The sequence below is a fragment of the Narcine bancroftii genome, chromosome 10 (genome assembly GCF_036971445.1).
Source record: "Narcine bancroftii isolate sNarBan1 chromosome 10, sNarBan1.hap1, whole genome shotgun sequence".
NCBI lineage: Eukaryota > Metazoa > Chordata > Chondrichthyes > Torpediniformes > Narcinidae > Narcine > Narcine bancroftii.
The window spans coordinates 70,735,676-70,761,387 of record NC_091478.1 but is presented as its reverse complement, the minus strand read 5'-3'; the positions used below and the strand labels follow the sequence as shown (position 1 = coordinate 70,761,387).

At 42.2% G+C, this 25,712-nt stretch overlaps 1 protein-coding gene across 9 annotated transcripts in view; it reads left to right on the top strand.

Moving 5' to 3' along the window:
* Positions 1-25,712, top strand: part of LOC138744724 (polyamine-modulated factor 1-binding protein 1) — a 640,882-nt gene that overhangs the window by 365,099 nt on the left and 250,071 nt on the right. For all 9 annotated transcript variants that reach the window (XM_069901308.1, XM_069901306.1, XM_069901305.1 and 6 more), the window contains one exon: positions 5,081-5,227. In XM_069901308.1, coding sequence (XP_069757409.1) covers positions 5,081-5,227 — 147 coding nt within the window. The remainder of the gene's footprint in view (positions 1-5,080; positions 5,228-25,712) is intronic.

Genomic DNA, 25,712 nt, shown 5'->3' with positions numbered 1-25,712 from the left:
CATCTGGAGGAGGCTGTCAGCTTCATATTCCTCAAGTAAACATGGTAGTATTGTTTGTTCTTTGTCATGCAGCAGTATGATATTACCACATCAAAAAAAACCCACATCAAAGAAACGGACCTCCACATTTATAGGAGAAATATTTTGAATTGGAAATTTTGCTGTATGGTATGTATTAAAAATCATAATGGATACCTGTAAACAAATTTAAGAATTTAATCTAATCTTACAACTGCTGATGTCATCTGAACTCTTTGATTGGATTATTGTTTGACAATTTCCATATTTCTCTGTTTATCCTTTTTAACAAAATGAGTGTTGAAATTCCAAAGCAGTTCCAACAGTTCACTGCAGCTTTGCGGGAGGGATCCTGATTTTCCCCCCAGAAATTACAGGAGAAATTTTTTAAAACATGTAAAATTTAAGAATTTTAACATATAAAACTGTATAAATATCCTTGGATTACTAAAGAACATTTTAATTTCGAAACAATGCTTTGAATTATTACATTACTTAATTTTGTAATGTTCTAAGATAAACAAGGGTAACGAATGTAGGATGGGATAACTATCCAGAATAGACTCAATTAAATGCACAACATTAGAACAATGTTTAAAAACTGAATAGCTCAGAAATTGCAGCAGCAAAGGGTATTTCAGGAAATAACATGTACATAGTTGCACATGAACAAATTTTATTTGAATGGTATATACCTTAAAAATGTACAAATAATGGCAGATTATTTCTGCATAATAAATATTTTGTAAATTGCCTAACCTGAATATGATATCAAAATTGAAATTGGGGCACATTAATGTCTTGCAGCTATTTAGGGGAACTGATGGCATTCTATTGGATTTTAATCATTCTTTTATGTTTCCAGTACATGTGACTAGATGCAGTAAAGCTTCTCAGTTGAATCACCATAGCAACTGCTGTTTCTTTGAAATATGTTTAAATCCAGATTTCCTTTAATAATTGGATATAAAATTCCTTGAAAGGGGCATGTGTATTGCATACAGGCCAGCTTTGAAAAACTGAAAACATTCTGTATATGGAATGAAAATTTATAAATGTTTTTATCTGCAGAAGATTTCAGAATTCTACTGTCTGTGTGCACTTGGAAGCAAAGCCTTTTAACTCTTGCAAATCCAGTGCTTCATTAACAAGAAAGCTACATTGGACTGGAAGTTAAATTATTTTTCCTTATCTTGTGATTGAAGCCCATAGGTTTATAAATTACAACATCAGAAGATCAAGTTTATTTATCATCAGATTGTAGAATACAACCTGACAGAATATAATTCTCTGGTCCATGGTTCAGAACAATGCAAAACACGCTTACAGACAACCGGATGCATATGCACTGTACATATTTAAAATAAATAATAAATTGTAGAGTCATGGAGTGCCTGACTGCCCATGAGAAGAAGCTGTTCCTCAGAGGCAGTGTCTCAAGAAAACAGCCTCTATCCTCCAGCACACTCACCAATGAGGCTATGCTTTCTTCACACTGCTACCATCAATCGCCATCATGCAAGTGCAAATAAACAGAAAATGCTGGGAAACACTTAATTCCTCAAGAAGCAACTGTGGAAAAAAAATTGAGTTAAAATTTCAGGTTGCATATCCTTCCTCAGAACTGAGAAAGTGAGATATGGCTAAGAAAATATCTCTGACGAGGCGAGACCAGGATTTTAGCAATGGCTATTTTTTCTATAAGTAAGAATCCTTAAATGTGTTTCTGATTGATTTTTTGTTATTGAGTCTGCTGATGGAGGAGGGGTAGCAGCTCTTCCTGTCCCCAGTGGTGCAAATCTTGTGGCACCTATACCTCTTTCCTGATGGTAGCAGTGAAAGCAGCAAGTGCAGGGTGGTGTGGATCCTTGATGATTGTTGCTGCTCTCTGACTTTAGCGTTCCCTATAGATGTTCTCGATGACAGGGAGGATTTTGCCTGTGATGTCCTGGGCAATATCCACTACTTTTTACAGGGCTTTCTGCTCAGGTATTGGTGTCCCCATATGCAATTTCTACCACATATCTGTGTATATAAATTTGCCAGGATTTCCAATGTCATACCAAACCTGCCAAAACTCCTGAGGAATTAGAGGCTCTGACATGCTTTCTTCACGATGCCATTGGAGTGTTGGGTCCAGGAAGGATCCACTAAGAAAGTGACTCTCAAGAACTTCAATTTACTGACTCTCTCCACCGGTGAACCCCCAATGATCACTGAATCGTTCACTTCTGGTTTTCCCTCCTGAAATCAAGAATCAGCTTTTTGGTTTTGATGTCATTGAGTGTGAGGGTGTCTTTGGTGTACCATTCAGCCAAATTTTTAATTTCCCTGCTGACATCAACCTTTCTATTACAACCCACATCCATGGTATCGCTAGCAAATTTGTCAGGACTACTAAGCAATAATGGCCAGTTATATTCCCCGTTGGCAAAAACGTCTCATAGAACATGGCCCACCACAACCATGCAAACCTTTTTGTCGCACCTGTACTTATCCCTTTTGCCTGCATTAGGTTCACATCCTTCTATGGCTTGTGATTTAAGTGCTGTTTAACTGTCTCTTCAGTGCTATCATCTTATATGATCCACTATTACTTCTGACAGCAATTACAGATATTATCCACTTTTTGTGTTAACTCAAGTTTATTGACATCTGATTGTACAAGTACCACCTGACAAAACAGCATTCTCTAGTCCTTGATGCAAAACATGCAGACACATGACCAGACATAACACACATTCAGACAAATAATACATATGTAGAACAAGTATTTTATCTATAAATAAATATTGTTTTGTACAGATTAGAAAATCTTGGATGATTAGTGTGTTTAAAAAAGCTTTCCTCTCAAATACCCATTAAAGCTTCTTCCTCTCACCTTAAATGTATACTCTCTTGATATTGAAACCTCTTATCATGGGAAAAAGATTCCATCTACCCTATAGAGTATTACAGCACAGCACTGGCCTTTCCACTCATGATGTTATGACAACTGATAGGAACCTACTCAACAAATTAAACCTTCCTGATCTCACACACATACCCTCTATTTTTCTAGTATTCATGTGCCTGTCTAAGAGATTTTTAAAAGTCCCTATTGTACCAACCTCCACCACCATCCCTGGCAATGCATTCCAAGCACCCACAAATCTTTGTACAAATGTCCTCTGGTGTTTGCTACTTTCACCCCAAGAAAAAGATGCTGGCTGTCCACCCTTTCTATGCCTATCATAATCTTATAGATTATTGTCACCTCTCATCCTTCTTTGCTCCAAAGAGAAAAGCTCACTCTCTATCATCCTTGTCTCATAAAACACATTCTCCAATCCAGGTAATATTTTGGTAAATCTCCTGTTTCTTCTCCATGGCTTCCACATCCTTCATGCAATGAGGCAACCAGAACTGAACACAATATTCCAATGATCAGGGTAAAGGCAATGTGTATCTTCATAAAATCAGCAAGACATATTTAATATTTTATCCTCCATCTGAACTATGGTCTGCCAGCATATGCTGGTGAACAGGAAATTGTATGCCTGGGTTCCTTAGGGGCTGTTCTTTCAACACCAGAAGAAATCTTTGTCTTTTGCCTTGGCTTTCTACATCCTAATGATCCTGTTCTGCTCTCTTTGTATCTCACACATGCATATAAAAGCTCATACACATTCATCAAGTACTTGGTCCATTGCCAAGTTGGTTTTGCAGGGCAGTTCAATTAAATGAATTTGCAAGCTACTTCCCATTATGATCAAATTGCATTTATGTGAGCTTACTCACTATATGTGGCTAAGAAGGAATACTAAACCGTGTCTACCCAATTTAAAATAGTCTAAAGTTGGATTTTAGTTCTTTGAATAAAGATTGAGTACCTGTCTAGCTGTATTGGAGGATTTAAACCACGCTTTTTGCTTCAGCTTTAAACCATGTTTTTTTTTAAATTTTGCAGCCTTTGCTTCTGCAAGGCTGAGAATCTGCTTGTTTTTAAGAATTAGCAGACATAAGCTAAATTCCACCAAGGGGGCCCAGAGATGCAGTTATCTGACAAAAGGACATCTGTGTACCAAGAACATTTCCTGTTTTGGTCACAGACTGTCAGAGGCCTAGCCTTGACGCAATGTTTTGGTCACAGACCGTCAGAGGCCAAGCTTTGACGCAAAATAAACCATTTATTCAAAGTGATAAGCTATGAGTAAGCAATTTTTGGGTAATATAAGCCATGGTCCCACTGCTGAAGTGGGAGACTCTCCGAGAGGTGGCATCATCTCTCAGCAAGAAGAAGAACTTCTAGAGTCCAGCCAACGTCCTGGTCGGGGGAGGTGGAGAAGCTGCTACCGGTGCCCCGACAACCTACTATAATGAAGTGCTCTCGGCGTTTGTGTCTATTTTCTTTCGGTAGCTCAAACCTATCTAAATCTAAAACGAACAAAGTGAGAGGTACAAGTTTACACTACACAAGTTTACAAGGACACTAGCAAATGATTTTGAATCTTAATCACACTTGTCACTATGAAGTTTGGCTCACTTAACCACTCTGCCTTAACATTGTTCAGATATCTGATGCTGATGGACATGATTATAATATGAATATGGAGTGTTCCAGGAAGATGCCACCTGTGAAGAAAAAGGTTTTGAGTCCAGCTGTAGGTGATCATAGTGATGGGAGGTTGGGAGAAGGAGAGAGCTTTAATTTTCTTGAGGAATCCAGAGTAGCATTTGTGTTAATCCTTGCCCATGAAGAATAATTGAAGAAGTAAACATCACTTGTCTTTTCGCTCAATATTCCTGGAAAGGCTGCCACCAGGTATCTAAGCACCATCATGAGGCATGAACCTGTGCTCTGTCAGAAACATGAAATTAGAGGAGAACTTGTGCTATGGATCTAATATGAGGATTTTTCTTGGATTTTTGACTTAGAAATTAAAATTTTTTAGGTCAGTTATTTTTGCTGTCTGATGCTATGCTTGACAATAATGAACAGATAACAAAGTCTTCATGTTGTGCAAGGATTTTTAGTGGTGAATGTGTGTATTGATCGTCATTTTGTGTTGTTGCATTGCAGGTTGCAGTAAAGACAGAACAACTGCAGGCAATTAACATTGTAAATGAGGACTTGAAAGTGACTGGAGCACAGTATGAAGAGACAATTCGTGACCTGGAGTCAAAATTTCACAAAGTACAGATTCATCTGAACCAGACTAGAGAAAAGGTATAATGGAACTATTTTATTTTTTTCAGCATGCCCAAAAATACTCTTTAAAACAATCAGATCAGTAAACTTGAAAATAACTGATTGAAAGAACTCCTAGATTATTGCTGAGGATTTATTCTGGAGAAAATATGTTTTCTATAACTGCCTACAAAACACAACTGCACCTGCTGTGCAAGAAATGTAGCAAAATAATGTGTGTTTCTAGATTATCAGATACTAACAACTTAGTAAAACTACTGAAGGGTTTTGGCTTCCCTAGCCCCTGACATGGCACATACAAAAGAATGAATACGTCTCTCGGTTTTCTTTCCAGCTCAGATGACGAGATTGTCATTTTCAACCAGCAGTTAAATATTCTAAAACAAAATTGTAGACATATTTATATTAAAATGAAATAAACTGAAGTGGAAAATGCTGAAAATGTTCTAATTTGCTCCAATTAATTTTGAAAGGAAAAGAATTCAAGTCAAGTCATGATTATTTGTCATTCATGCCATTACCAATGCAGTGTAACAATGAAAAATGAGGTATCATTTCTTTGGACTATGAAGCTTGTTATTTACATGGCTAAATTATATTAGAATTTTTTTTAATAACCTATCACTTATGAAAGCATGATACATATGGTTTTGAAAATTGGGAGGAAACTGGAGGACCCAGAGATAACCCACACAGATACAGGGAGAATGTACAAAATCTTCACAGTTAGCGCTGAATTCAAACTCAGGTTCCTGGCATATAATAGCATTGTGCTAACTGTTAGGCTAACTGTGCCAGCCGAAAGACCTAATTTCCATCATTTTCCTCTTTTAACATCAATCACTATGTACAAATCAATTCCCAATTCTGGTTCCTATAAAACAAAGTCTCTGCAATATTGCCTTGCTGGACTGTGCTTACCATGAATATATCTACTTTAATGTAAATATTGCCTGCATCTGGGTTGAACTTAACAGTTTTCTTCAAATTAATCATGTTCAACGATGCAGCATTAATTGTAAAATATCTACCCCTTCTTGCCGCACATTTTTATCATTATCCAGATGAGTACCTTGTCAATTTTCCAATGACAGGAACATCTTCAATAATATTCTGTGTGCACTCACCACCCCCCCCCCCCACCCTCCCACACTCACACACACACACACACACACACAAATTGTGCTTTCTTTCAGTAATATAACAATCAAAATTGTGTGCAACAGGCAGAACTGTACCTCATTTTGTTTAACTCCTCACCTGTTATGTTGTATGGACCACATCCCAAATGCATTAATGAATGTGTTAAAACATGCATCTCACAAGGTAAATGTTTACAGATATTTTTTACTGATCTATATACATTAACCCTGAAGTCTCTTAGGAACTTTGCTGCTTCTACATTTTCTGCATTTGTACTTTATTCCATGCTTTTTAGGTCCATGGTGGATGGAAATCCATTCACCATGAGAGACTCATCCAGAAAGTCATGAGGCATGGGATCAGTGGAACCTTGGCTGTGTGGATAAAAAAGTTGGCTTGTAGGAAAAAAGAAGAGAGAAATAGTGGAAGGAAAGTATTCTGTCTGGAGGTTGGTGACCAGTGGAGTGCCACAGAGATCTGTTCTGGGACCCCTGCTCTTTGTGATTTTTTTATAAATGACCTGGATGAAGAGGTGGAAGGATGGATCAGTAAGTTTGCAGATGACATGAAGGTTGGAGGAGTTGTTGATGGAGCTGAAGGTTGTCAAAGATTATAAGAGGATATAGACAAAATGCAGAGTTGGACAGAAAAGTGGCAGATGGAGTTCAATCTGGATAAGTGTGAGGTGATGCATTTTGGAAGGACAAACCAGAAGGCTGAATACAGGGTTAATTGCCAGTTATTTAAGAATGTAGATGAACAAAGGGTCCTTGAGGTTCAAATCCATATATCCCTCAAGGTCACCGCACAGGTGAGTTAAAAAGGTCTTTGGGATGCTGGGATTTATTAATAGGGGGATTGAATTCAGGAATAGAGAGGTCATGTTGCAACTCTACAAATCTTTGGTCAGACCACACTTGGAGTATTGTATTCAGTTCTGTTCACCTCATTATACAAAGGATGTGAAAGCTATGGAGAGGGTGCAGAGGAGATTTACCAGGATGTTGGCTGGATTGGAAAATGTATTTGTAAGGCAAGGTTAGCAGAGCTGGGACATTTCCCTTTGGAGTATAGAAAGGTGAGATGAGATTTGATAGCGATTTACAAGATTATGAGAGGCATAGCTAGAGTGAACACCCAATGCCTGTTTCCCAGGGCAGGATCAACCAACACCAGAGGACATATGTACAAAGTTAAGGAAGAAAAGTTTAGGGGAGATATAGGGCTGAGTTTTTTTTTTACACAGAGATTTGTGGGTGCCTGGAGTGCCTTGCTGGGGATGGTGGTGGAGGCTGACTCATTGGGGGTTTTTAAGAAACTCTTAGACAAACACATAGTTGAAAGAAAAATAGAGGGATATGTGGTAAGAAGTGTCTAGTACTTTTTTTTAGGAAGGAATATATGGATCAGCACAACAATGAGGGCCAAAGGGCCAAAACAGTGCTGTAGTGTTCTATGACTTTGCTTACTAATTCAGTATTAATATTCCTTTATTATTTAATCCTGCCACACTGCCTATCATTCTGACATCAACAAACTTCTTTATCATTTACTATTTACAGATGTACTGAAATACTCAATACTTGCAAACCCAACAGTGAATTCTTACAATTGCCATAAATTGAATTCAAGAGTAGGGAGGTTATGATGAAATTGTACAAGGCATTGGTGAGGCCAAATTTTGAGTACTGTGTACAGTTTTGGTCACCAAATTATCGGAAAGATATAAACAAAATAGAGAGAGTGCAGAGAGGGTTCACGAGAATGTTGACAGGATTTCAAGGTTTGAGTCACAGGGAAAGGTTGTGCAAACTGGGGCTTTTTTCTCTGGAGCGTAGAAGATTGAGAGGGGACTTGATAGAGGTGTTTAAGATTTTAAAAGGGACAGACAGAGTAAATGTGGATAGGCTTTTTCAATTAAGAGTGGGGGAGATTCAAACTAGAGGGCATGGTTTAAGATTGAAGGGGGAAAATTATAAGGGGAACATGAGGGGAAATTTCTTTATGCAAAGGGTGGTAGGGATGTGGAATGAGCTTCCGGCAGACGTGGTTGGGGCGGGATCATTGGTTACATTTAAGGAAAGACTAGATAGTTACATGGATAGGAGAGGACTGGAGGGGTATGGACCGGGTGCTGGTCAGTGGGACTAGGAGGGTGGGGATTTGTTACGGCATGGACTAGTAGGGCCGAACTGGCCTGTTCTGTGCTGTAAGTGGTTATATGGTTATATGGAATAAATTCAGTCATTCTCCAAACATGAGACATGCAACAAGAGAATATGCCATCAGAACGATGCTGATGTATGGGTCCTAATGTTAGTTCATTGATATCTCGAATTTGTTGCATTTGACCTCAAACTCTGATAGTTTCTCTTTGATTTAATGACTTATGATCTTCTGCTGCTCAAGATCAACTCTTTCATTTTGTGCACCTTCTAGTAGCTGGTTAAAAAGATGGGACCAACCAATTGCTCATTGAGCAGAAAGATTAAAGTAGGCTCTTTGCACTTAACTAATCAACAATTTTATGTTAAATGCATCTAGATAATTGAATCAGTTACATCTAATACAGAGCTATGACATCAATTGGCTTTACTTTTTAGTCATCATTAAGGAAACAGAAAATTTGACTTGCATCAAAGTTTAAAAAGAAAATGTTGGTGGATTATAAAGGAGCTGAGAATGTTCATAAGTTAGGCACTGTTAGATGTAATCTGTAACTCGATGGAATTAGCTTCTACTGCAGTGAATGATGTTGCTAGAGTCACATAATATTCAGGATAGGAGAACAAACAGTATCTTTCAGATAATTGAAGGATCACTCTATTCCCATTTAGGAACTTTTTCTTATCATAATCATATGCTAATATTGTTTTGTTTCTGATCTTAATAAATGTTATCATTACTTTTCTGTGTCTGATGCACTGAGTGTTCGTGGATTTGCCTCCAGCACTCCTGTAGCCTCTGCAGCCGCACAATCCCATTTGATCCATTGACCTCCCAAATTATAAATTTAAACTTCCGACATGATCGGGAAGTCTAGCACCCGAGGCCCTTCAGGAGCCCTTCTTGCTCTCAGCGCCCTCTTGAATCCCGGCTCCTATATCTGGTTCCAATGAGCCAGTGTCCAGCAGCCCATAGCCCGTACAGATTTCCCGACCACAAGGCACCAACAGCCTGCAGCCTTGTGAGTCCCTCAGCTGTTGACCCCTTCACTGGTCTACTGCTGCAGTGATCTTACCTGTAGGTTTCACCTCCTCTGCTTCTCCTTACTGGGTGATGTTCTTCCTGTTTCTAGTCCACTGCACTGGTCTGCATCTCCCCTGGAGTCTACAACCCTTTGTGGCCACTGCCTAGCACAAGCACTGCTATCTTGGTTATTTGCGGTTGCAGGATTTTATTTACAAACACCATCAGCTCCTTTAACAGGACATTATTCTATCCACAAAGTGGCATTAGGGTTAATATTCAAAATTAACATCGTTTCTCATTTATAGAAAAATAATTAAATAATGTGATTTAAAAGGTTTCTGGTTTTTTTTATTCTTTGTAAAATCATAAACAGAAAAACATTATCATTTTAATAGATTGTGGCGGCTCACCACTAGGCAGGCGAACCGGCACTGCTTGTAAGCCACGCGGCGGAGCAGCCAGCCAAAATGACACCGTCAGGGGGTGTTCCCTTCCTCCCAGCACGGGGCTCAGAAGCCCGCGTTGGGGGACCATGTGACGCCCTGGTGACGTCAGCGCCCTCCAGCGTGGTTCTCAGCCAGGTCTGGACTGGGAGTATAAGTGCAGCCCAGTAGTCTGCAATAAACTAGTCTGCTCACTGAGCTCCACCCGTCTGGTTGTGTGTGTTATTGCAGGAGCAGAGTAGCTGCCGCTACAATTAGTGACCCCGACTGGTTCAAGCGTCTTTGAACCCATCATGAGCGAGCCTGGGTCAGCTCTATAGCCGTGAAACTGCCTGAATTCTGGGTTCAGGAGCCGGAGACCTGGTTTGGCCACACGGATTCTCAGTTTCACCTCCGCCAGATTTCTTCCGACACGACTAAATTCTACTATGTGGTCGCTGCCCTGGACCAGGCCACCGCCAGACTCATGCTGCACCTCGTTCAGCACCCACCCACCGAAGACAAATACAAGACCATCAAGCGAGTGTTTTCCAGATCCCTCGGACTATCCAGACACCAGCTTGCCGCTTGGATGTTGCACCTCAATACCCTGGGGGACATGTCCCCGATGGAGCTGATGGACGAGATGCTCGCGCTCATGGGTGAGCACACCAACTGCCCACTCTTCGAGCGCATTTTCCTTGACCATATGCCCGAGGACATCTGACTGCTGCTGGTCCAGGAGAGCTTCACTGACCCGAGAAAGGCCGCCCAGAAGGCCCAAGATCTATGGCTCGCACAATTCCCAGAGGGCTCAGCAGGTCATGAGGCACGGACACGACCACGCCAAGCCCACCCCTAGCGCTGCGATAGAGCATCCGGCCCCTGCAGAGGACCCCCAAGAGCATAACCAAGGCCACAGCATCCGGTCCAGGCCTCTGCTACTACCACCAGTGCTGGGGAGCCAAGGCTTGGAAGGGAAATTACCAGGCCGGCCGCTGTTGATGGCTGCAGTGGCTGGCCAAGGACACACCCTCCTCTACCTACGGGACTCAGTCAGCGGCCAATGGTTCCTCATTGACACTGGAACCCAGATCAGCGTCATTCTGGCCACGCCCGTCGAGTCCAGGAACCGACCTCGTGGACCTCCCCTGCGTGCGGCCAACGCAACAGAAATCTGGACGTATGGAGACAAGACAGTCCACTTCCAGATCGGCCAACAAAATTTTGTGTGGAGGTTCACAGTCTCGTCCCTCCTGACTGCCATCCTGGGAGCAGACTTCCTCCTCGCACATGGGCTTCTGGTGGACATCCGAGGTAGGCGCCTGGTGGACACCCATACCTTCCAGGCCTTTCGCCTCGACGCCTCCCGATCGGAGCAAGCACAGATGGCCTCGATCAGCATGCCCAGAGATGAGTTCCAGCAAATCCTGGATGAGTTCCTGACACTCCTCAAGCCACAGTTCTCTGCTGCCTCGCCGCGCCACGGGATGTTCCACCACATCCCCACCCAGGGCCCACTGGTTCACGCCAAGGCATGCCAGCTCCTGCCTGACAAGCTCCAGGTGGTGAAGGAGTTTTCGCATCTGTTGGAACTGGGGATCATTCGGCGGTCCGACAGCTCGTGGTCCTCGCCGCTCCACCTGGCCCCGAAAGCCTCTGGCGGCTGGCGTCCCTACAGAGACTATCGACGGCTCAACAAGGCTACAGTTCCTGACCGTTACCCCATCCCTCACGTCCAAGATTTTACGGCCAACCTGCACGGTGCGACGGTTTTCTCCAAGCTTGACCTGGTGCGCGGATATCACCAGATCCTGATGCACATTGAGGACATACTTAAGGCGGCCTTCATCACCCCCTTTGGCTTGTTCGAATTCCTGCACATGCCATTCGGGCTCAAGAACGCCGCTCAGACCTTCCAACTCCTCATGGACTCTGTGGGCAGGGACTTGGATTTTCTTTTTTTTTGGACAACATCATTGTCGCCAGCAAGGACCAGGCGCAACACAAGGCCCACCTACGAGCCCTTTTCTCCCGGCTAGCCAATTTTGGCCTTACCATCAACCCGGCCAAGTGCCAGTTCGGGAAAGAGTCCATGCAGTTCGTGGGCCATACCATCATAGCTGAAGGAGCCATGCCCGCCGCTGTGAAGGTCGCCGCTATCAGGGAGTTCCCATGCCCAGGTAGCCTAAGGGGCTGCAGGAGTTTGCGGGTATTGCGCTATATCCCAGGAGCTGCACGCATCATGCAGCTGCTATTCGCCCTCATCGCAACCAAGCACAAGACAGTCACTTGGAACCCAAAAGCCTGCACCCCATTCAAGGCCACCAAGGACGTCCTTTCGAAGCCACCATGCTTGCCCACCCACACACCGACCTGCATATGGCATTCTCTGTCAATACTTCTGCCACAGCCATCGGTGCCGTCCTGGAGCAGCAGGTGAATGGACATTGGAAGCCGCTGTCATTCTTCAGCCACCTGTTCCACTCACTGGAACGCAAGTATAGTGCCTTTGACCGCGAGTTACTGGGCATGCACCTGGCGGTGCGGCATTTCCACTCTTTTTTTGGAGGGGAGGACTTTTACCATCTTCACCGACCACAAGCCCCTCACCCAGGCGCTTGCGATGGCAAAGGATCCCTGGTCAGCCTGCCAGCAGTGTCACCTCTCCTTCATGTCGAAGTTTACCACCGATATTTGGCACAAGGCGGGGAAGGACAATGTGGTTGTCGATGCACTTTCGCGACCAGCCATCTGCGCGCTGATTCCTGGCTTCAATTTCGACCAGCTCGCCCGGGACCAGAAGTCTGATGAGGAAACAAGGGCCTTCAAGACCACCATCACGGGCCTGCAGTTCCAAGACCTCCTGACTCTGAGCGCCGAATGCACTATCTTGTGTGATATCTCCATGGGCAGCCCACGACCAGTGGACACAAGATCAGTGGCGCAGGCAGGATTTCCATCACATCCATGACCTTTCACATCCGTCCATGGTCTGCATGGTGGCAGAACGTTTTGTATGGCATGGGCTGCGGAAGCAGATCGCAGGCTGGGCCAGAACATGAACCCATTGCCAGACGTCCAAGGTGCACAGGCACACCAGGGCACCCGTACAGGAGTTCGAGCACATCCGGGAACAGTTCAGCCACATTCACGTGGACATCGTCGGGCTCTTACCCATTTCCCAGGGCAACCGTTAGCTGTTTACGGTGGTGGACCGTACCACTCGCTGGCCTGAGGCGATCCCGATGCCGGACGCCTCCACCGACTCCTGCTCCCAAGCACTGTTCCATGGTCGGGTCGCCTGGTTTGGCGTCCCGGGTCACCTCACCAGCGATCGAGACGCCAAGTTCACATGTGCGCTCTGGGCACAGCTTGCCAACAGGTTGGGGATCCTGCTACACCGCACCACAGCCTACCACCCGCAGGCCAATGGACTGGTCGAACGTCTGCACCGCCACCTTAAGTCGGCACTCATGGCCCGCCTCACCGGTCCCGACTGGGAAGATGAACTGTCTTGGGTGCTCTTGGGCATCCGCTCCACTACCAAGGAAGATCTGCAGGCGTCATCAGCTCAGCTGGTCTATGGTGCGCCGCTGGCACTACCTGGTGAGTTCATCAACGCACCTCACAATCCCCAGCGGTCGCTGCACAAACTACTTCCTCACCCATGGCACGGTTGGACTCGTTCGAACCCCCACCGCCGCCCAGGCATGGTGTCTCACGTTCCTGGAAAACTGCTTTCCGCAGAGTATGTTTTCGTTCAGCGGGGCCTGACCACAGCACCTCTGCAGTGACCATACAAGGGTCCGTTCAGGGTTGTACAGCGTCCAGCTCCACATTCACACTGGACATTGGCAGCAGGCGAGAGCTGTTTACCATGGACAAGCTGAAGCCGGCACACCTCAATCCCACTGAGTCAGTGGTTGTAGCCCAACCCAAGAAGCAAGGCTGCCCGGCGAAAAAGGACATTGGCGCCGGTTCTGGTGGGGGCTGTGTAGCGGCTTACCACTAGGCAGGCGAACCAGCCCTGCTTGTAAGCCACATGGCGGGGCATCCGACCAAAGTGGCGCTGTCGGCGGTTGTTCCCTTCCTCCAAGCACGGGGCTCAGAAGCCCTCACTGGGGGACCACGTTAAACCCGGGTGACGTCAGCGCCCTCCAGCGCGGTTCTCAGCCAGGTCCAGGCTGGGAGAATAAGTACAGCCCAGCAGCCTGCAATAAACTAGTCTGCTCACTGAGCTCAACCTGTCTGGTTGTGTGTGTTCTTTCGGGAGCAGAGTAGCTGCTGCTACAAGATCTTAAATATTTGCTTTTGAAATATCTCAAATGAAGTGTAATAAAAGCAATGAAGTTTGACATGTTCTTATTTTAACAGGTTTTATTCCTGAATAGTAACAGTATGATGTGGTGATCAAAGTTTTACATGATTATAGTATTAAACCATTAGTGTCTTGTTACCGGAATTAATTTTAACTTGCATTTGGTATGACATCAATCTCTTTGCTAACCATTTTCTTTAAAAATCTGTTGAAAATCTTCAAAGTAAATATTTTAAGATCTTCAGTTTTAGCTAATCTGAGCAATTCACTCATGCTACCTCCTATGGAGTCAGCTTATTGGGCCCATTGCTATTTGACAATTTCTTATTCCCTCTTGTCTGGTTAGGAAGTGTCTCCTTGTCTCATGTCAAATATGTTTACATAACTTCAGTGGTTTTCTGCAGATAAAGTAATATTCCAAAGACCCACTGTGACAGATTATGTTGTGTTTATATTGTATATAGATATGTTTCTGGGATAAACTGGGGTAGGTTTTTTTTAGTGTAGATCACATACAAACAGTTCAAAACAGATCTCATTTAAAATACTGGAGCTGTGCTCAAGCCAGACAGGGCGGCTCCTGGGAGCCTTAGCAAAAACTTTGGGGAGTGCCCAAGAGACTTCACTAATAAATTGTTGTTTTGAAAAGCAAGATGAAAGAGATCGGAGGAGTAGTTCAGAGCCACAGGCTGTCTGGACAGCAGCTTGCTGTTCTAAGAGGGTCATGTGGTTTTGCAAGCAGAGAAAGTCAAACAGGCTTTTTTATCTGTGTATATATGAGAGAGAGAGAGAGAGATCAGTTCTGCAGAGCTACAGTCAGCAGCAGCAGCTGGGACTGGAACAGGACAAGTTGGCAAGCTTGTGCAAAAACCCCATTTGGAAGACAGATTGTGAGTTTTTAGTTCAGCCTGGTCAAAGCCCTTGTGGTTCATGCAAGAGGAGAGGACTGGCTGTCTAATGTTTTACTTGGAATAAGAGACACAAAAAGGAAATCTGTGGTGACATGAAAGAAAGGGGTGAGCATCTGGAAAACACTGATGGGGCAATTTTATTCAGCAAGACACTGACGTGGCTGATTAAAAGGGATCAGTTTGTGTCCAGTAACAACAAATCTCTCTCTGAAAACCAACAAGAACCTTCCTGAGCGGAAACCATTTACCTTTCAAGCACCAAAGCCTGGTGAACTTCATAAATGTTAAATTCTGTGCACAGTATAAGAATTGCCTGCAACCAGTGAACTTGGAGGAATGAGAAGTGAGATTAGGCTGTAAATCAAAGAACTTTTCTAAACTTAAGTACACGTACATTTAGAATTAGAAGGGGGTTAAGTTAGGTTAGTTAAGTTAATAGTGATAAGAAAAAGTTTGATCCTGTTTTCATGTTTAAAGGTAATTAAAAGCAACTTTTGCTTAAGTAACTATTTGTCTTGCTGAATATCTATTGCTGCTGGATGTTGGGGTCCTCTGGGCTCGTAACACCACACTTGAGCATCCAGCCTTCCTTCCTTATCTTCCTTCAATGTAGTGCAGTATGTTTCCGATTATCCAAAATGCTCAAGATCGTATGTGTATTGGTTAACTGCGTTTTCTGCAGCCCAGTTTAAGCAGCAGAATACTTGTATTGGTCATCGCCAAACCTGACACCTCCCCACCATCACTGAGGTCCCCACCAGATGCCCGACATCTCCCCACCGTCAGCGCGGAACCTGCCCAGGTACCTGAGGTTCCCACTCGGATCCTCGACACCTCTCCACCGCCATCACAGAACCTGCCCGGAAGCCCGAGGTCCCTGCTTGTATCCCTGACACTTCCCCACCACCAACGTGGAACCTGCCCAAAGTCCCCGCTCTGATCCCAGCCCAGTACCATCAGCATAAAACAACAACAATGAACTAGGGAAGATTTTTCAAGCATGAAATAAAGTTTAATTCTTACCTTGAGTACACTAGAGTTCTGTTGGGTGCTAACAGCATGTCAGAGTCCCACTTGAGCACAACAGATTAAAAAAATCAACTTTTTTCAACTTTTGACATCATATTGCCACAAAAAAATTTTGCAAATAACTGAGGATTTTGATAAATGGCTTTCAGATAATTAGAAACTTACTGTATTCAGAAAAAAATCTTCTTTTGCAGTATTGATTAAAAGCAGCAGCTACTTTTGAAGTTATCATAACTCTTAACCACATCACTTAAAGCGACCATATCCATTTGATCAAACTCCATGACATGTTAGTTCTATAGGGTTATTTGATTTATGTCAGTATGCATAAAAATCTTAATTCCCCATTGTACATCTTCACAAAAGCAAACCCCATGACTGAAAATTCATTCAGAACAGCACATCTCCTAACAGCCAATCAATAGTCAAATTGATTATAATCTCCTCTTGATCACTCTCAGATTACAGTAAGGACTTTGATCTTCATATTACAGAATGCTGTGTTTTACTGCCTTATCTTATTTGTGAATTTTATATATGAAGCATACAAAAATTGAAAAATAGATTGCTTCATTTAAATTTCACATTGTAGTATAGTTTTTATTCTTAAAAGTAATATTTGGTTTCAAGAATCAAGAACGTGAATAGCTGAAGATTCAATTTTGATAGGTTACATTGCCATAAAAGCATCATAAAGTTATAGCAAATTTAAATTATTTCAAATTATCATGACAAATTAACAGGTGTATACTGTTATATTATGGTATTAAATTAAAGAATCAAAATTTATTGTCAGGAACGTCACAAAATTTGTTGCATTGTGGGAGAATTACAGTGAAAATATTGCTAATATATTACATTTCAAAACTAAAATAGTGCAAAAAATAGGAAAAAGTGGGGTGCTATCTGTGGTTCATTGTCCATTCAGAAATCTAATGGCAGAGGGGAAGCTGTCCTTGTGCCACTGGGTGCTGGTCTTCAGGATCTATACCGTTTTACTGATGGTAACAGTGTGAAGAGGGCATAGCCTAAGTGGTGAGGTCCTTGAAGACAGAGACTGCATCTTAAGACACCGCCTCTTGCAGATGTCCTCGATGGAGTGAAGACTGATGCCCACGATGGCGTTGGACGAGTTTACAACTCTGTAGTTTTTTCCTATCCTGTGCAATGGTACTTCCATGCCAGACAATGATGTAACCAGTCTGAATACTCTCCACTATACTCCTGTAGAAATTTGCAACAGTATTTGGGGACATAACAAATCTCAAGCTCCATTGGTGAACCTTCTTCATGATTGCATTGACATAGAGGACTCCAAAACAGGTCTTCAGAAATCTTGACACCCAGGAATTTGAAGTTCCTTTCCACAGCTGACTCCTTCAATGAAGACTGGTTCGCATTCTGCTGACTTCCCCTTCCTGAAGTCCACAATCAAATCTTTGGTTTTGCTAACATTGAGCACAAGGTTGTTTTTGTGACACCATTCAACTAGCTGATCTATCTCCTTCCTGCATGCTACCCCCATAGCCATCTGTGATTCCGCCAATAGCCGTGATGTCATTGGCAAATTTATAGATGGCATTTAAGTTGTGCCTACACAGTCATGAGTGCAGAGCGACTAGAGCAATGAACTAAACATGAATCCTTGAGGTGCGCCTGTATTTTTTTTAATACTTCATTTTAATTTTATGAACAACATGCATCAAGGAATAACCATTACTTAAATGCATAAATTGAATTTTTTTTAAAAAGCAATGGTACAAGTTGTCCATACCTCCAAACAATTCCATCCCCCTTCCCCCCAAAACAAAACCCCGAAGTAAAGAGAAGAACGAGAAAGTAGATAAGAAAAAAGAGAACAGAAAAGCAAGAAAATAAGAAGAGAAGAAACTGTCTGGATCCGGTATCCAGTTCAGAGGTTCTAATTCCTTTTCTTACCTAGATGTCAAGTAAGGGAAAGAACCAGGATGGAGAATTCAGGAACAGAATAAGTGTCCCTAAATATTTAACCCTGCATTGTGCAAATACGGCTGCCATACCTGCAAAAACATATTATACTTCTTCCTTAAACTGTAAATAATTTTCTCCAGGGGAACACAACTATGCATTTCCGCATTCCATTGGGCTGTATCCAGAGGGGAATCAGACTTCCAAGTAACTGCAATATATTTCATGGCCATCGCCAATGCAATTTTAAGAAATTCTAATTGGTACTTGGACAGTTTCATTTTGGATCTTGTCCATAGTATTTCCTAGGAGAAGCAATACTGGACTTTGTAGTATTTGTTTCCCAATAATGTGATCTAATAAAATTCTTAAATTTTCCCAAAATGATTTCACTTTAGAGAATGACCAGGTGGAACATAAAAAGATTCCAGTTTCTTCACCATATCTAAAATATATATCCAGTATATTAGAATTCAATTTATGTAATTTCTGCGGGGTAAGATGTAGCTGATGCAAAAAATTATATTGCACCAATCTCTTTCTTTGGCTTGGCTTCGCGGACGAAGATTTAAGGAGGGGGTAAAAGTCCACGTCAGCTGCAGGCTCGTTTGTGGCTGACAAGTCCGATGCGGGACAGGCAGACATGGTTGCAGCGGCTGCAGGGGAAAATTGGTGGGTTGGGGTTGGGTGTTGGGTTTTTCCTCCTTTGCCTTTTGTCAGTGAGGTGGGCTCTGCGGTCTTCTTCAAAGGAGGTTGCTGCCCGCCAAACTGTGAGGCGCCAAGATGCACGGTTTGAGGCGATATCAGCCCACTGGCGGTGGTCAATGTGGCAGGCACCAAGAGATTTCTTTAGGCAGTCCTTGTACCTTTTCTTTGGTGCACCTCTGTCACGGTGGCCAGTGGAGAGCTCGCCATATAACACGATCTTGGGAAGGCGATGGTCCTCCATTCTGGAGACGTGACCCATCCAGCGCAGCTGGATCTTCAGCAGCGTGGACTCTATGCTGTCGACCTCTGCCATCTCGAGTACTTCGACGTTAGGGATGAAAGCGCTCCAATGGATGTTGAGGATGGAGCGGAGACAACGCTGGTGGAAGCGTTCTAGGAGCCGTAGGTGACCAATCTATATCTTACATTAATTGTATTGGTCATGCAGTCCTGACATAAATTGAACCAGTTCTAATCACCAATACTAATACTGAAGTCTGATTCTCATCTTTTTAATTTATATAACTCCCACTTGGGAGTGCCCGACTGAAGTAAGGAATACATTGCAGATAAAAGAATCTCCATTTCATTGCATTCTAGTAACATTATGGCTGGTCCTAATTCATCTCTGAAAAAAGCTCTTAATTGAAAGTAGAAGAAGATTGTATTATTAAGAATATTATATTTATTTTAACTGTTCAAATGTCATTAATTACCCCTTGCAAATAACAATCTTCCGCCTACCTGATCCCTTTACAGGACATGTGTATAGAATTTTCTTATCCATTGTTAAAGGAATTAATCTATTTTGAGTCAAGCACTTTTGGAGATATTTTTCCCTTTGTTCCAATTAAATTATTCATTTTTTTACCAAATATTCAAAATGTGCTTTGTTAAAAGTGCTTCCTTTCTACCAGAAATAGATTTAAAATCCCATTTATATATGAGATCTTCTGCTACTCTTTCAATTTTCACCCATGAAGCCTTGTCTCTTCCATCAAAGAGGGAAGTGTCAAATTTCATTTGGACTGCCCAATAATAATATGAAAAAATTTGGGAGTTGCAAACCCCTCCCCCAACATATGGTATTTCAAAGATAATATTTCCATGGAGACTCTGGCTAACTTACCTTTCCAAACTTCCTAACTAACTTATTCAGATTTTGAAAAAAAACTTCTGTGATAATTGAAAAGTCTGAAAGAGGTACTGTATTAATTTTAATATAATTAACTCTCCTAGTCAAAGTTATCGGAAAAGTTATCCATTTATTTAAATGTTCTTTTTTAAGCAAGGGGAGGTAGTTCATTTTGTATAATTTTTTCAAGACATTATCTGTTTTGATCTCCAAATACTTAATCACATTCTTCAGCCATCTAAAATGAGTATTTTTTGACAATTTGTATAATTGCCAACAAGGCATAATCTCACTTTTATCCTAATTTATTTTATACCCAGAAACCCTCCTATAGTCTTCCAGTTGTAAATGCAACCTTTTCAAAGAAGTTTCCCGTTCTGTCAGATATATTAATACATTGTCTATAAACAGACCATTAATGTCTGAATCCCATCAAATAATTTCCACTAAAAGTTCTATAACCAATACGAAAAGAGCAAGAGATGATGATCTGGACAGTAGGAATGTTGGAGATACTTGGCCATTCGTCCCAACTCTGGCCTTAGGTTTGTTATATAGGGCTTTAATCTGATTTATGAAGCTTTGACCTAATCCAAATTTTACTTTAAATAAAACATCCCACTCCAGTCTATCAAAAACCTTTTCCGCGTCCAAGGCAACTGCCACTCTTAAATCACCTTTTTTTGTGTCAAATGAATTATACTAAACAATCTGGTTATATTGTCCACTGATTGCATTTTCTTAACAAATCCTGTTTGATCCTTATCAATGTTGGGAAGATTTTCGCCAATCTGTTTGCCAAAGCTTTGACTAATATTTTATAGTCCATATTCAACAAAGAAATCGGTTTATATGATAATGATTTCAATGGATCTCTATCTTTTTGGGGAATTACCATTTTATTGCTGTTAAGAAAGAATCCTGCAAGGTATATGATCCAACTGCTTGATTTAATATCTTCATGAAAAGAGGCATTACCAAATCCTTAAATTCTTTATAAAATTCCAGTGGAAAACCATCCTCGCTGGGAGATCTATTAATGTGCAATGAATGCAATGCCTCCTCTTTATCCAATTGAGTAAAAGATGCATTGAGTTCCATCTGCTCAACCAAATCCAAATTTTGGAAGAACAATTGTGACATAATCATTTATTGATGTCTCTTTGAAATTCCAATTTATATAATTTGGAATAGAATAATTTTGCATCATTAATTTCCTGTGTCTTATAAGAGATTCTTGGTGTACCTGTGTTGACTGTCAATGAGGGGGAGATGTTGTTTCCAATTCATACTGACTGTGATCTTCTCATGAGGAGGTTAAGGATCCAATTGCAGAGGGTGGTGCAGGTTTTTGGAGCTTGTTGACCTGCACTGAGGATATGATGGTGTTGCAATCTGAGATGAAGTCGATGAAGAGTACCCTGATATGTGTGTTGTTGTTGTCTAGGTGATCCAAAGCGGAGTGAAGAGCCAGTGCTATTACATCTGATGTGGAGTGATTGTGATGGTAGGCGAATTACAGAGGGCCCAGATCTTTACTTAAGTACGACTTAATTCTGGCCCGTTCAACCTCTCAAACATTTGATTACAGTAGATGTGAGCGCTACTGGGCAATAGTTATTGAGACAGCTCACTCTGCTCTTCTTGGGCACCAATATGTTTGATGCCCTTTTGAAGCAGGTGGGAACCTCCAACTTCAGCAATGAGAGATTAAGATCATAGGAGTTTTGAGTGCATTAGCTAACCTTATTAAATTATGAATTTTAACAGCCTCTGTTTGAATATTTTTGTAAGTACCTGTTGTTCCTATTGATCCTTGCCTTCTTCATCAGACCGCAGTCAGTACGTATTATCAATGCAGGTGCATCTCAAGAATGTGTGCTTACCCCACTGCTCTACTCATTATACACCCATGACTGTGTGACCAGGCATAATTCCAATGCTATCTACAAATTTGCCGATGGCACCACAGTTGTCAGCAGAATCACAAACGCCAATGAAGAAGCATACAAGAGGGAGATAGATCAGCTCATTGAGTGGTGTCATGCCAACAATCTTGCGCTTAACTTTAGCAAAATCAAGGAGATGATTGTGGACTTCAGGAAGAAGTCAGGGGAACATGACCCAGTCCTCATCGAGGACTCAGTAGTGGAGAGGGTCAAGAACTTCAAATTCATGGGTGTCAGACTTTTCGAGGATCTGTCCTGGAGCCTCCATGTCGATGCAATCATGAAGAAGGCTCATCAACAGCTACTCTTTGTGAGGTGTGTGAGGAGATTTAGTATATCACCAAAGACTCTTTAAAACTTCTACAGATGTACCATGGAGAGCATTCTGGCAGGTTGCATCACTGCCTGGTATTGAGGCACCAACTATCAGGATAAGAAAAAACTCCAGAGGGTTGTTACCTCAGCCTGCAACATCACAGGGACCAAACTTCACTCCAGCAAAGACATCCAGAAGAGGCAGTGTCTTAAAAATGCAGCCTCTATCCTCAAAGACCTCCACCACTCTGCTACCATCAGGAAAAAGCTACAGAAGCCCAAAGACGAGCACTCAGTGGCACATGAACAGCTTCTTCCCATTACCATCAGATTCCTGAATAATCAATAAACCATAGACACTGTCTTACTTTCGTGCACTATTTTGTTTTTTTAATTTATTATTGTAAAAGTGGTTACAATATGAATATTTACACAATGAAGCTGCTGGAAAAGAACGAATTTCATGACTTGTTCATGTCAATAAATCTTGATTCTGCTGGCACAGAACAATTCATTGTAGTTAAATTCAGAGTAAGCACACAGTAACAAGAAGTTAGTTGTAAATTTTTATTCCTATCTTTTTAGAAAGAGTGGCGTCACATGTCTTTTGATTTTTTTTCCTGTTCAATGTAATGTAGTTCTTATATAGCAGTTACTTGAGGCAATAATTCTTTAGTACTGTGCATTTACAAACTATTATGCTTAATAATTCACTTAAATGTTTGCCATTATTTTTGCATATACTGAGTGATATACAGTAAAATCCTCATTATCTGGAATTCAAGCAACCCGCAGCCTCAAGCAACCAGCAAAAATAAAATCACAGAAAATAGATAGATTAAAAAAAATACCAAGTTTAAAGTTTGTACACCCTAGTGTTTACTTTGCCAATCCATTCAACATGCGATCTCAAGCAAATTCACTTATTCACTATAACCAATCCCCATAGGTGCTGAACACCAGGTGTTTTACTGTACTGTATTAGGAACAGTGCCCATTCAGAGCCAGCTCTTCAGCACTTGATGTCCTGTTTTGCGGAAACTGCCAAAATGTTTGGCCTGGAAGTCAGCCTGAAGAAAACTGAGGTCCTCCATCAGCCAGCTCCCCACCATGACTACCAGCCCCCCCACATCTCCATCGGGCACACAAAACTCAAAACGGTCAACCAGTTTACCTATCTCAGCTGCACCATTTCATCGGATGCAAGGATCGACAACGAGATAGACAACAGACTCGCCAAGGCAAATAGCGCCTTTGGAAGGCTACAATAAAGAGTCTGGAAAAACAACCAACTGAAAAACCTCACAAAGATTAGCGTATACAGAGCCGTTGTCATACCCACACTCCTGTTCGGCTCCGAATCATGGGTCCTCTACCGGCATCACCTATGGCTTCTAGAACGCTTCCACCAGCGTTGTCTCCACTCCATCCTCAACATTCATTGGAGCGACTTCATCCCTAACATCGAAGTACTCGAGATGGCAGAGGCCGGCAGCATGGAATCCACGCTGCTGAAGATCCAACTGCGCTGGGTAGGTCACGTCTCCAGATTGGAGGACCATCGCCTTCCCAAGATCGTGTTATATGGCGAGCTCTCCACTGGCCACCGAGACAGAGGTGCACCAAAGAAGAGATACAAGGACTGCTTAAAGAAATCTCTTGGTGCCTGCCACATTGACCACCGCCAGTGGGCTGATATCGCCTCCAACCGTGCATCTTGGCGTCTCACAGTTCAGCGGGCAGCAACCTCCTTTGAAAAAGACCGCAGAGCCCACCTCACTGACAAAAGACAAAGGAGGAAAACCCAACCCCAACCAACCAATTTTCCCCTGCTACCGCTGCAACCGTGTCTGCCTGTCCCGCATCGGACTTGTCAGCCACAAACGAGCCTGCAGCTGACGTGGACATTTACCCCTCCATAAATCTTCGTCCGTGAAGCCAATCCAAAGAAGAAGATTAGGAACAGTGAAGATTTTGCTGATCAGCATGTATTCATATTGCTTTCAAAAGGCCCTTCTATTGGCGTTATACTTCCATTTTAAGGTTTTGAATATTAAGGACCCAAAGAATACAGAAAAGTGGCACTAAGATAATGTATCAACCATTATTTTATTGAACTCCAGAGTGGGTGCAAGAAGCCAAAAGCCTGATGGGACTCTGCAAGTAAAATATTATTTCTTATGACTGGCAGAAATATAAAGCTTTCATTTACTATGCCTTTACTAGATTACACTGTACTTGCACAGAATACCATAAGATAACTTGGTGCATTAAATTTTCACATTACCTACTGTGCACTGCAGTCCAGGATGACTTTTCAGTTTGCAATCTTGCCTGCCAAATCATCAAAGCCTGTCTTTTCAATTCTGATACCATGTAGTGCATTGTTATAGTTTCTCGCTCTAAGGACGGTCAACAAATATTGAATTTTATTTTCTAGATGCCAATTTACATAAAGTAAAAGGAAAAAAAACTCAGACATATGTTTATGATAACATGTGCCAAAGCTGAATCTATTCAACTATACACCTTCATGCATGTGATATAAATTAAATGTGTTTATCCAAAATATCACAAAATATAGGAGCAGAAGTAGGTCCATTGATTCTCCTTTCTATTCTAATCATGAGCTGATCCATCCACCCCCACTCCACGGCTTTCTTCCATAACCCTTGATGCCCTGACTAATCAAATAACTATCAATCTCTGCCTTAAATGCACCCGAATGAAATACGATAGGTTGCAGACACTGTGATTGTAGTAAACATTCTGAAATACTGGATACTTGAATTCTGAGACTTTTTGATATATCCTGCTTCTGATTTTTCCTTGAAGAAGGGCTCAGGCCCAAAATGTCAGCAATATATCTTTCTCTTTGAAAAGACCAGTTGAATTATTCCAGCATTCCAGTGTGTTTACTTAAATACACCCAACCTCTCTTCCACAGCTGCCTTTGGCAACAAGTTCCACAGTCATGACCTTCTGACTAAGGTTTTCTTCTGCATCTCTTTTTTAAATTGATGCCCATTTATCCTGAAATGATGCCCCCTTGTCCTAGAATTCCCTACCAATGAAAACATTCTTGTCTCATCTACTCTGTCCAGGCTTTCCAGCATTTGAAATGCCTCAGATCCCCTCTCATGTTTCTGTACTCCAGCGAGTATAGTCCAAGAGCCAACAATCATTCTTCATATACTAACTCCCATCATTCCTTGTATAATGCATCTCTGAACCTCTGAACTGTCTCCAACACCAGCATGTCTTTTCTCAAATTTGGTGCCCCAAACTGAACATGTTACTCCAAGTTAGGTCTCGCAGTGCTTTATAGTCTCAACATTACATCCTGCTCTTGTATGCTATCCCCCTAGAAATGAATGCCATCATTGCATTCGCCTTCTTCACCACTGACTCATCCTGGAGGTCATACTTTA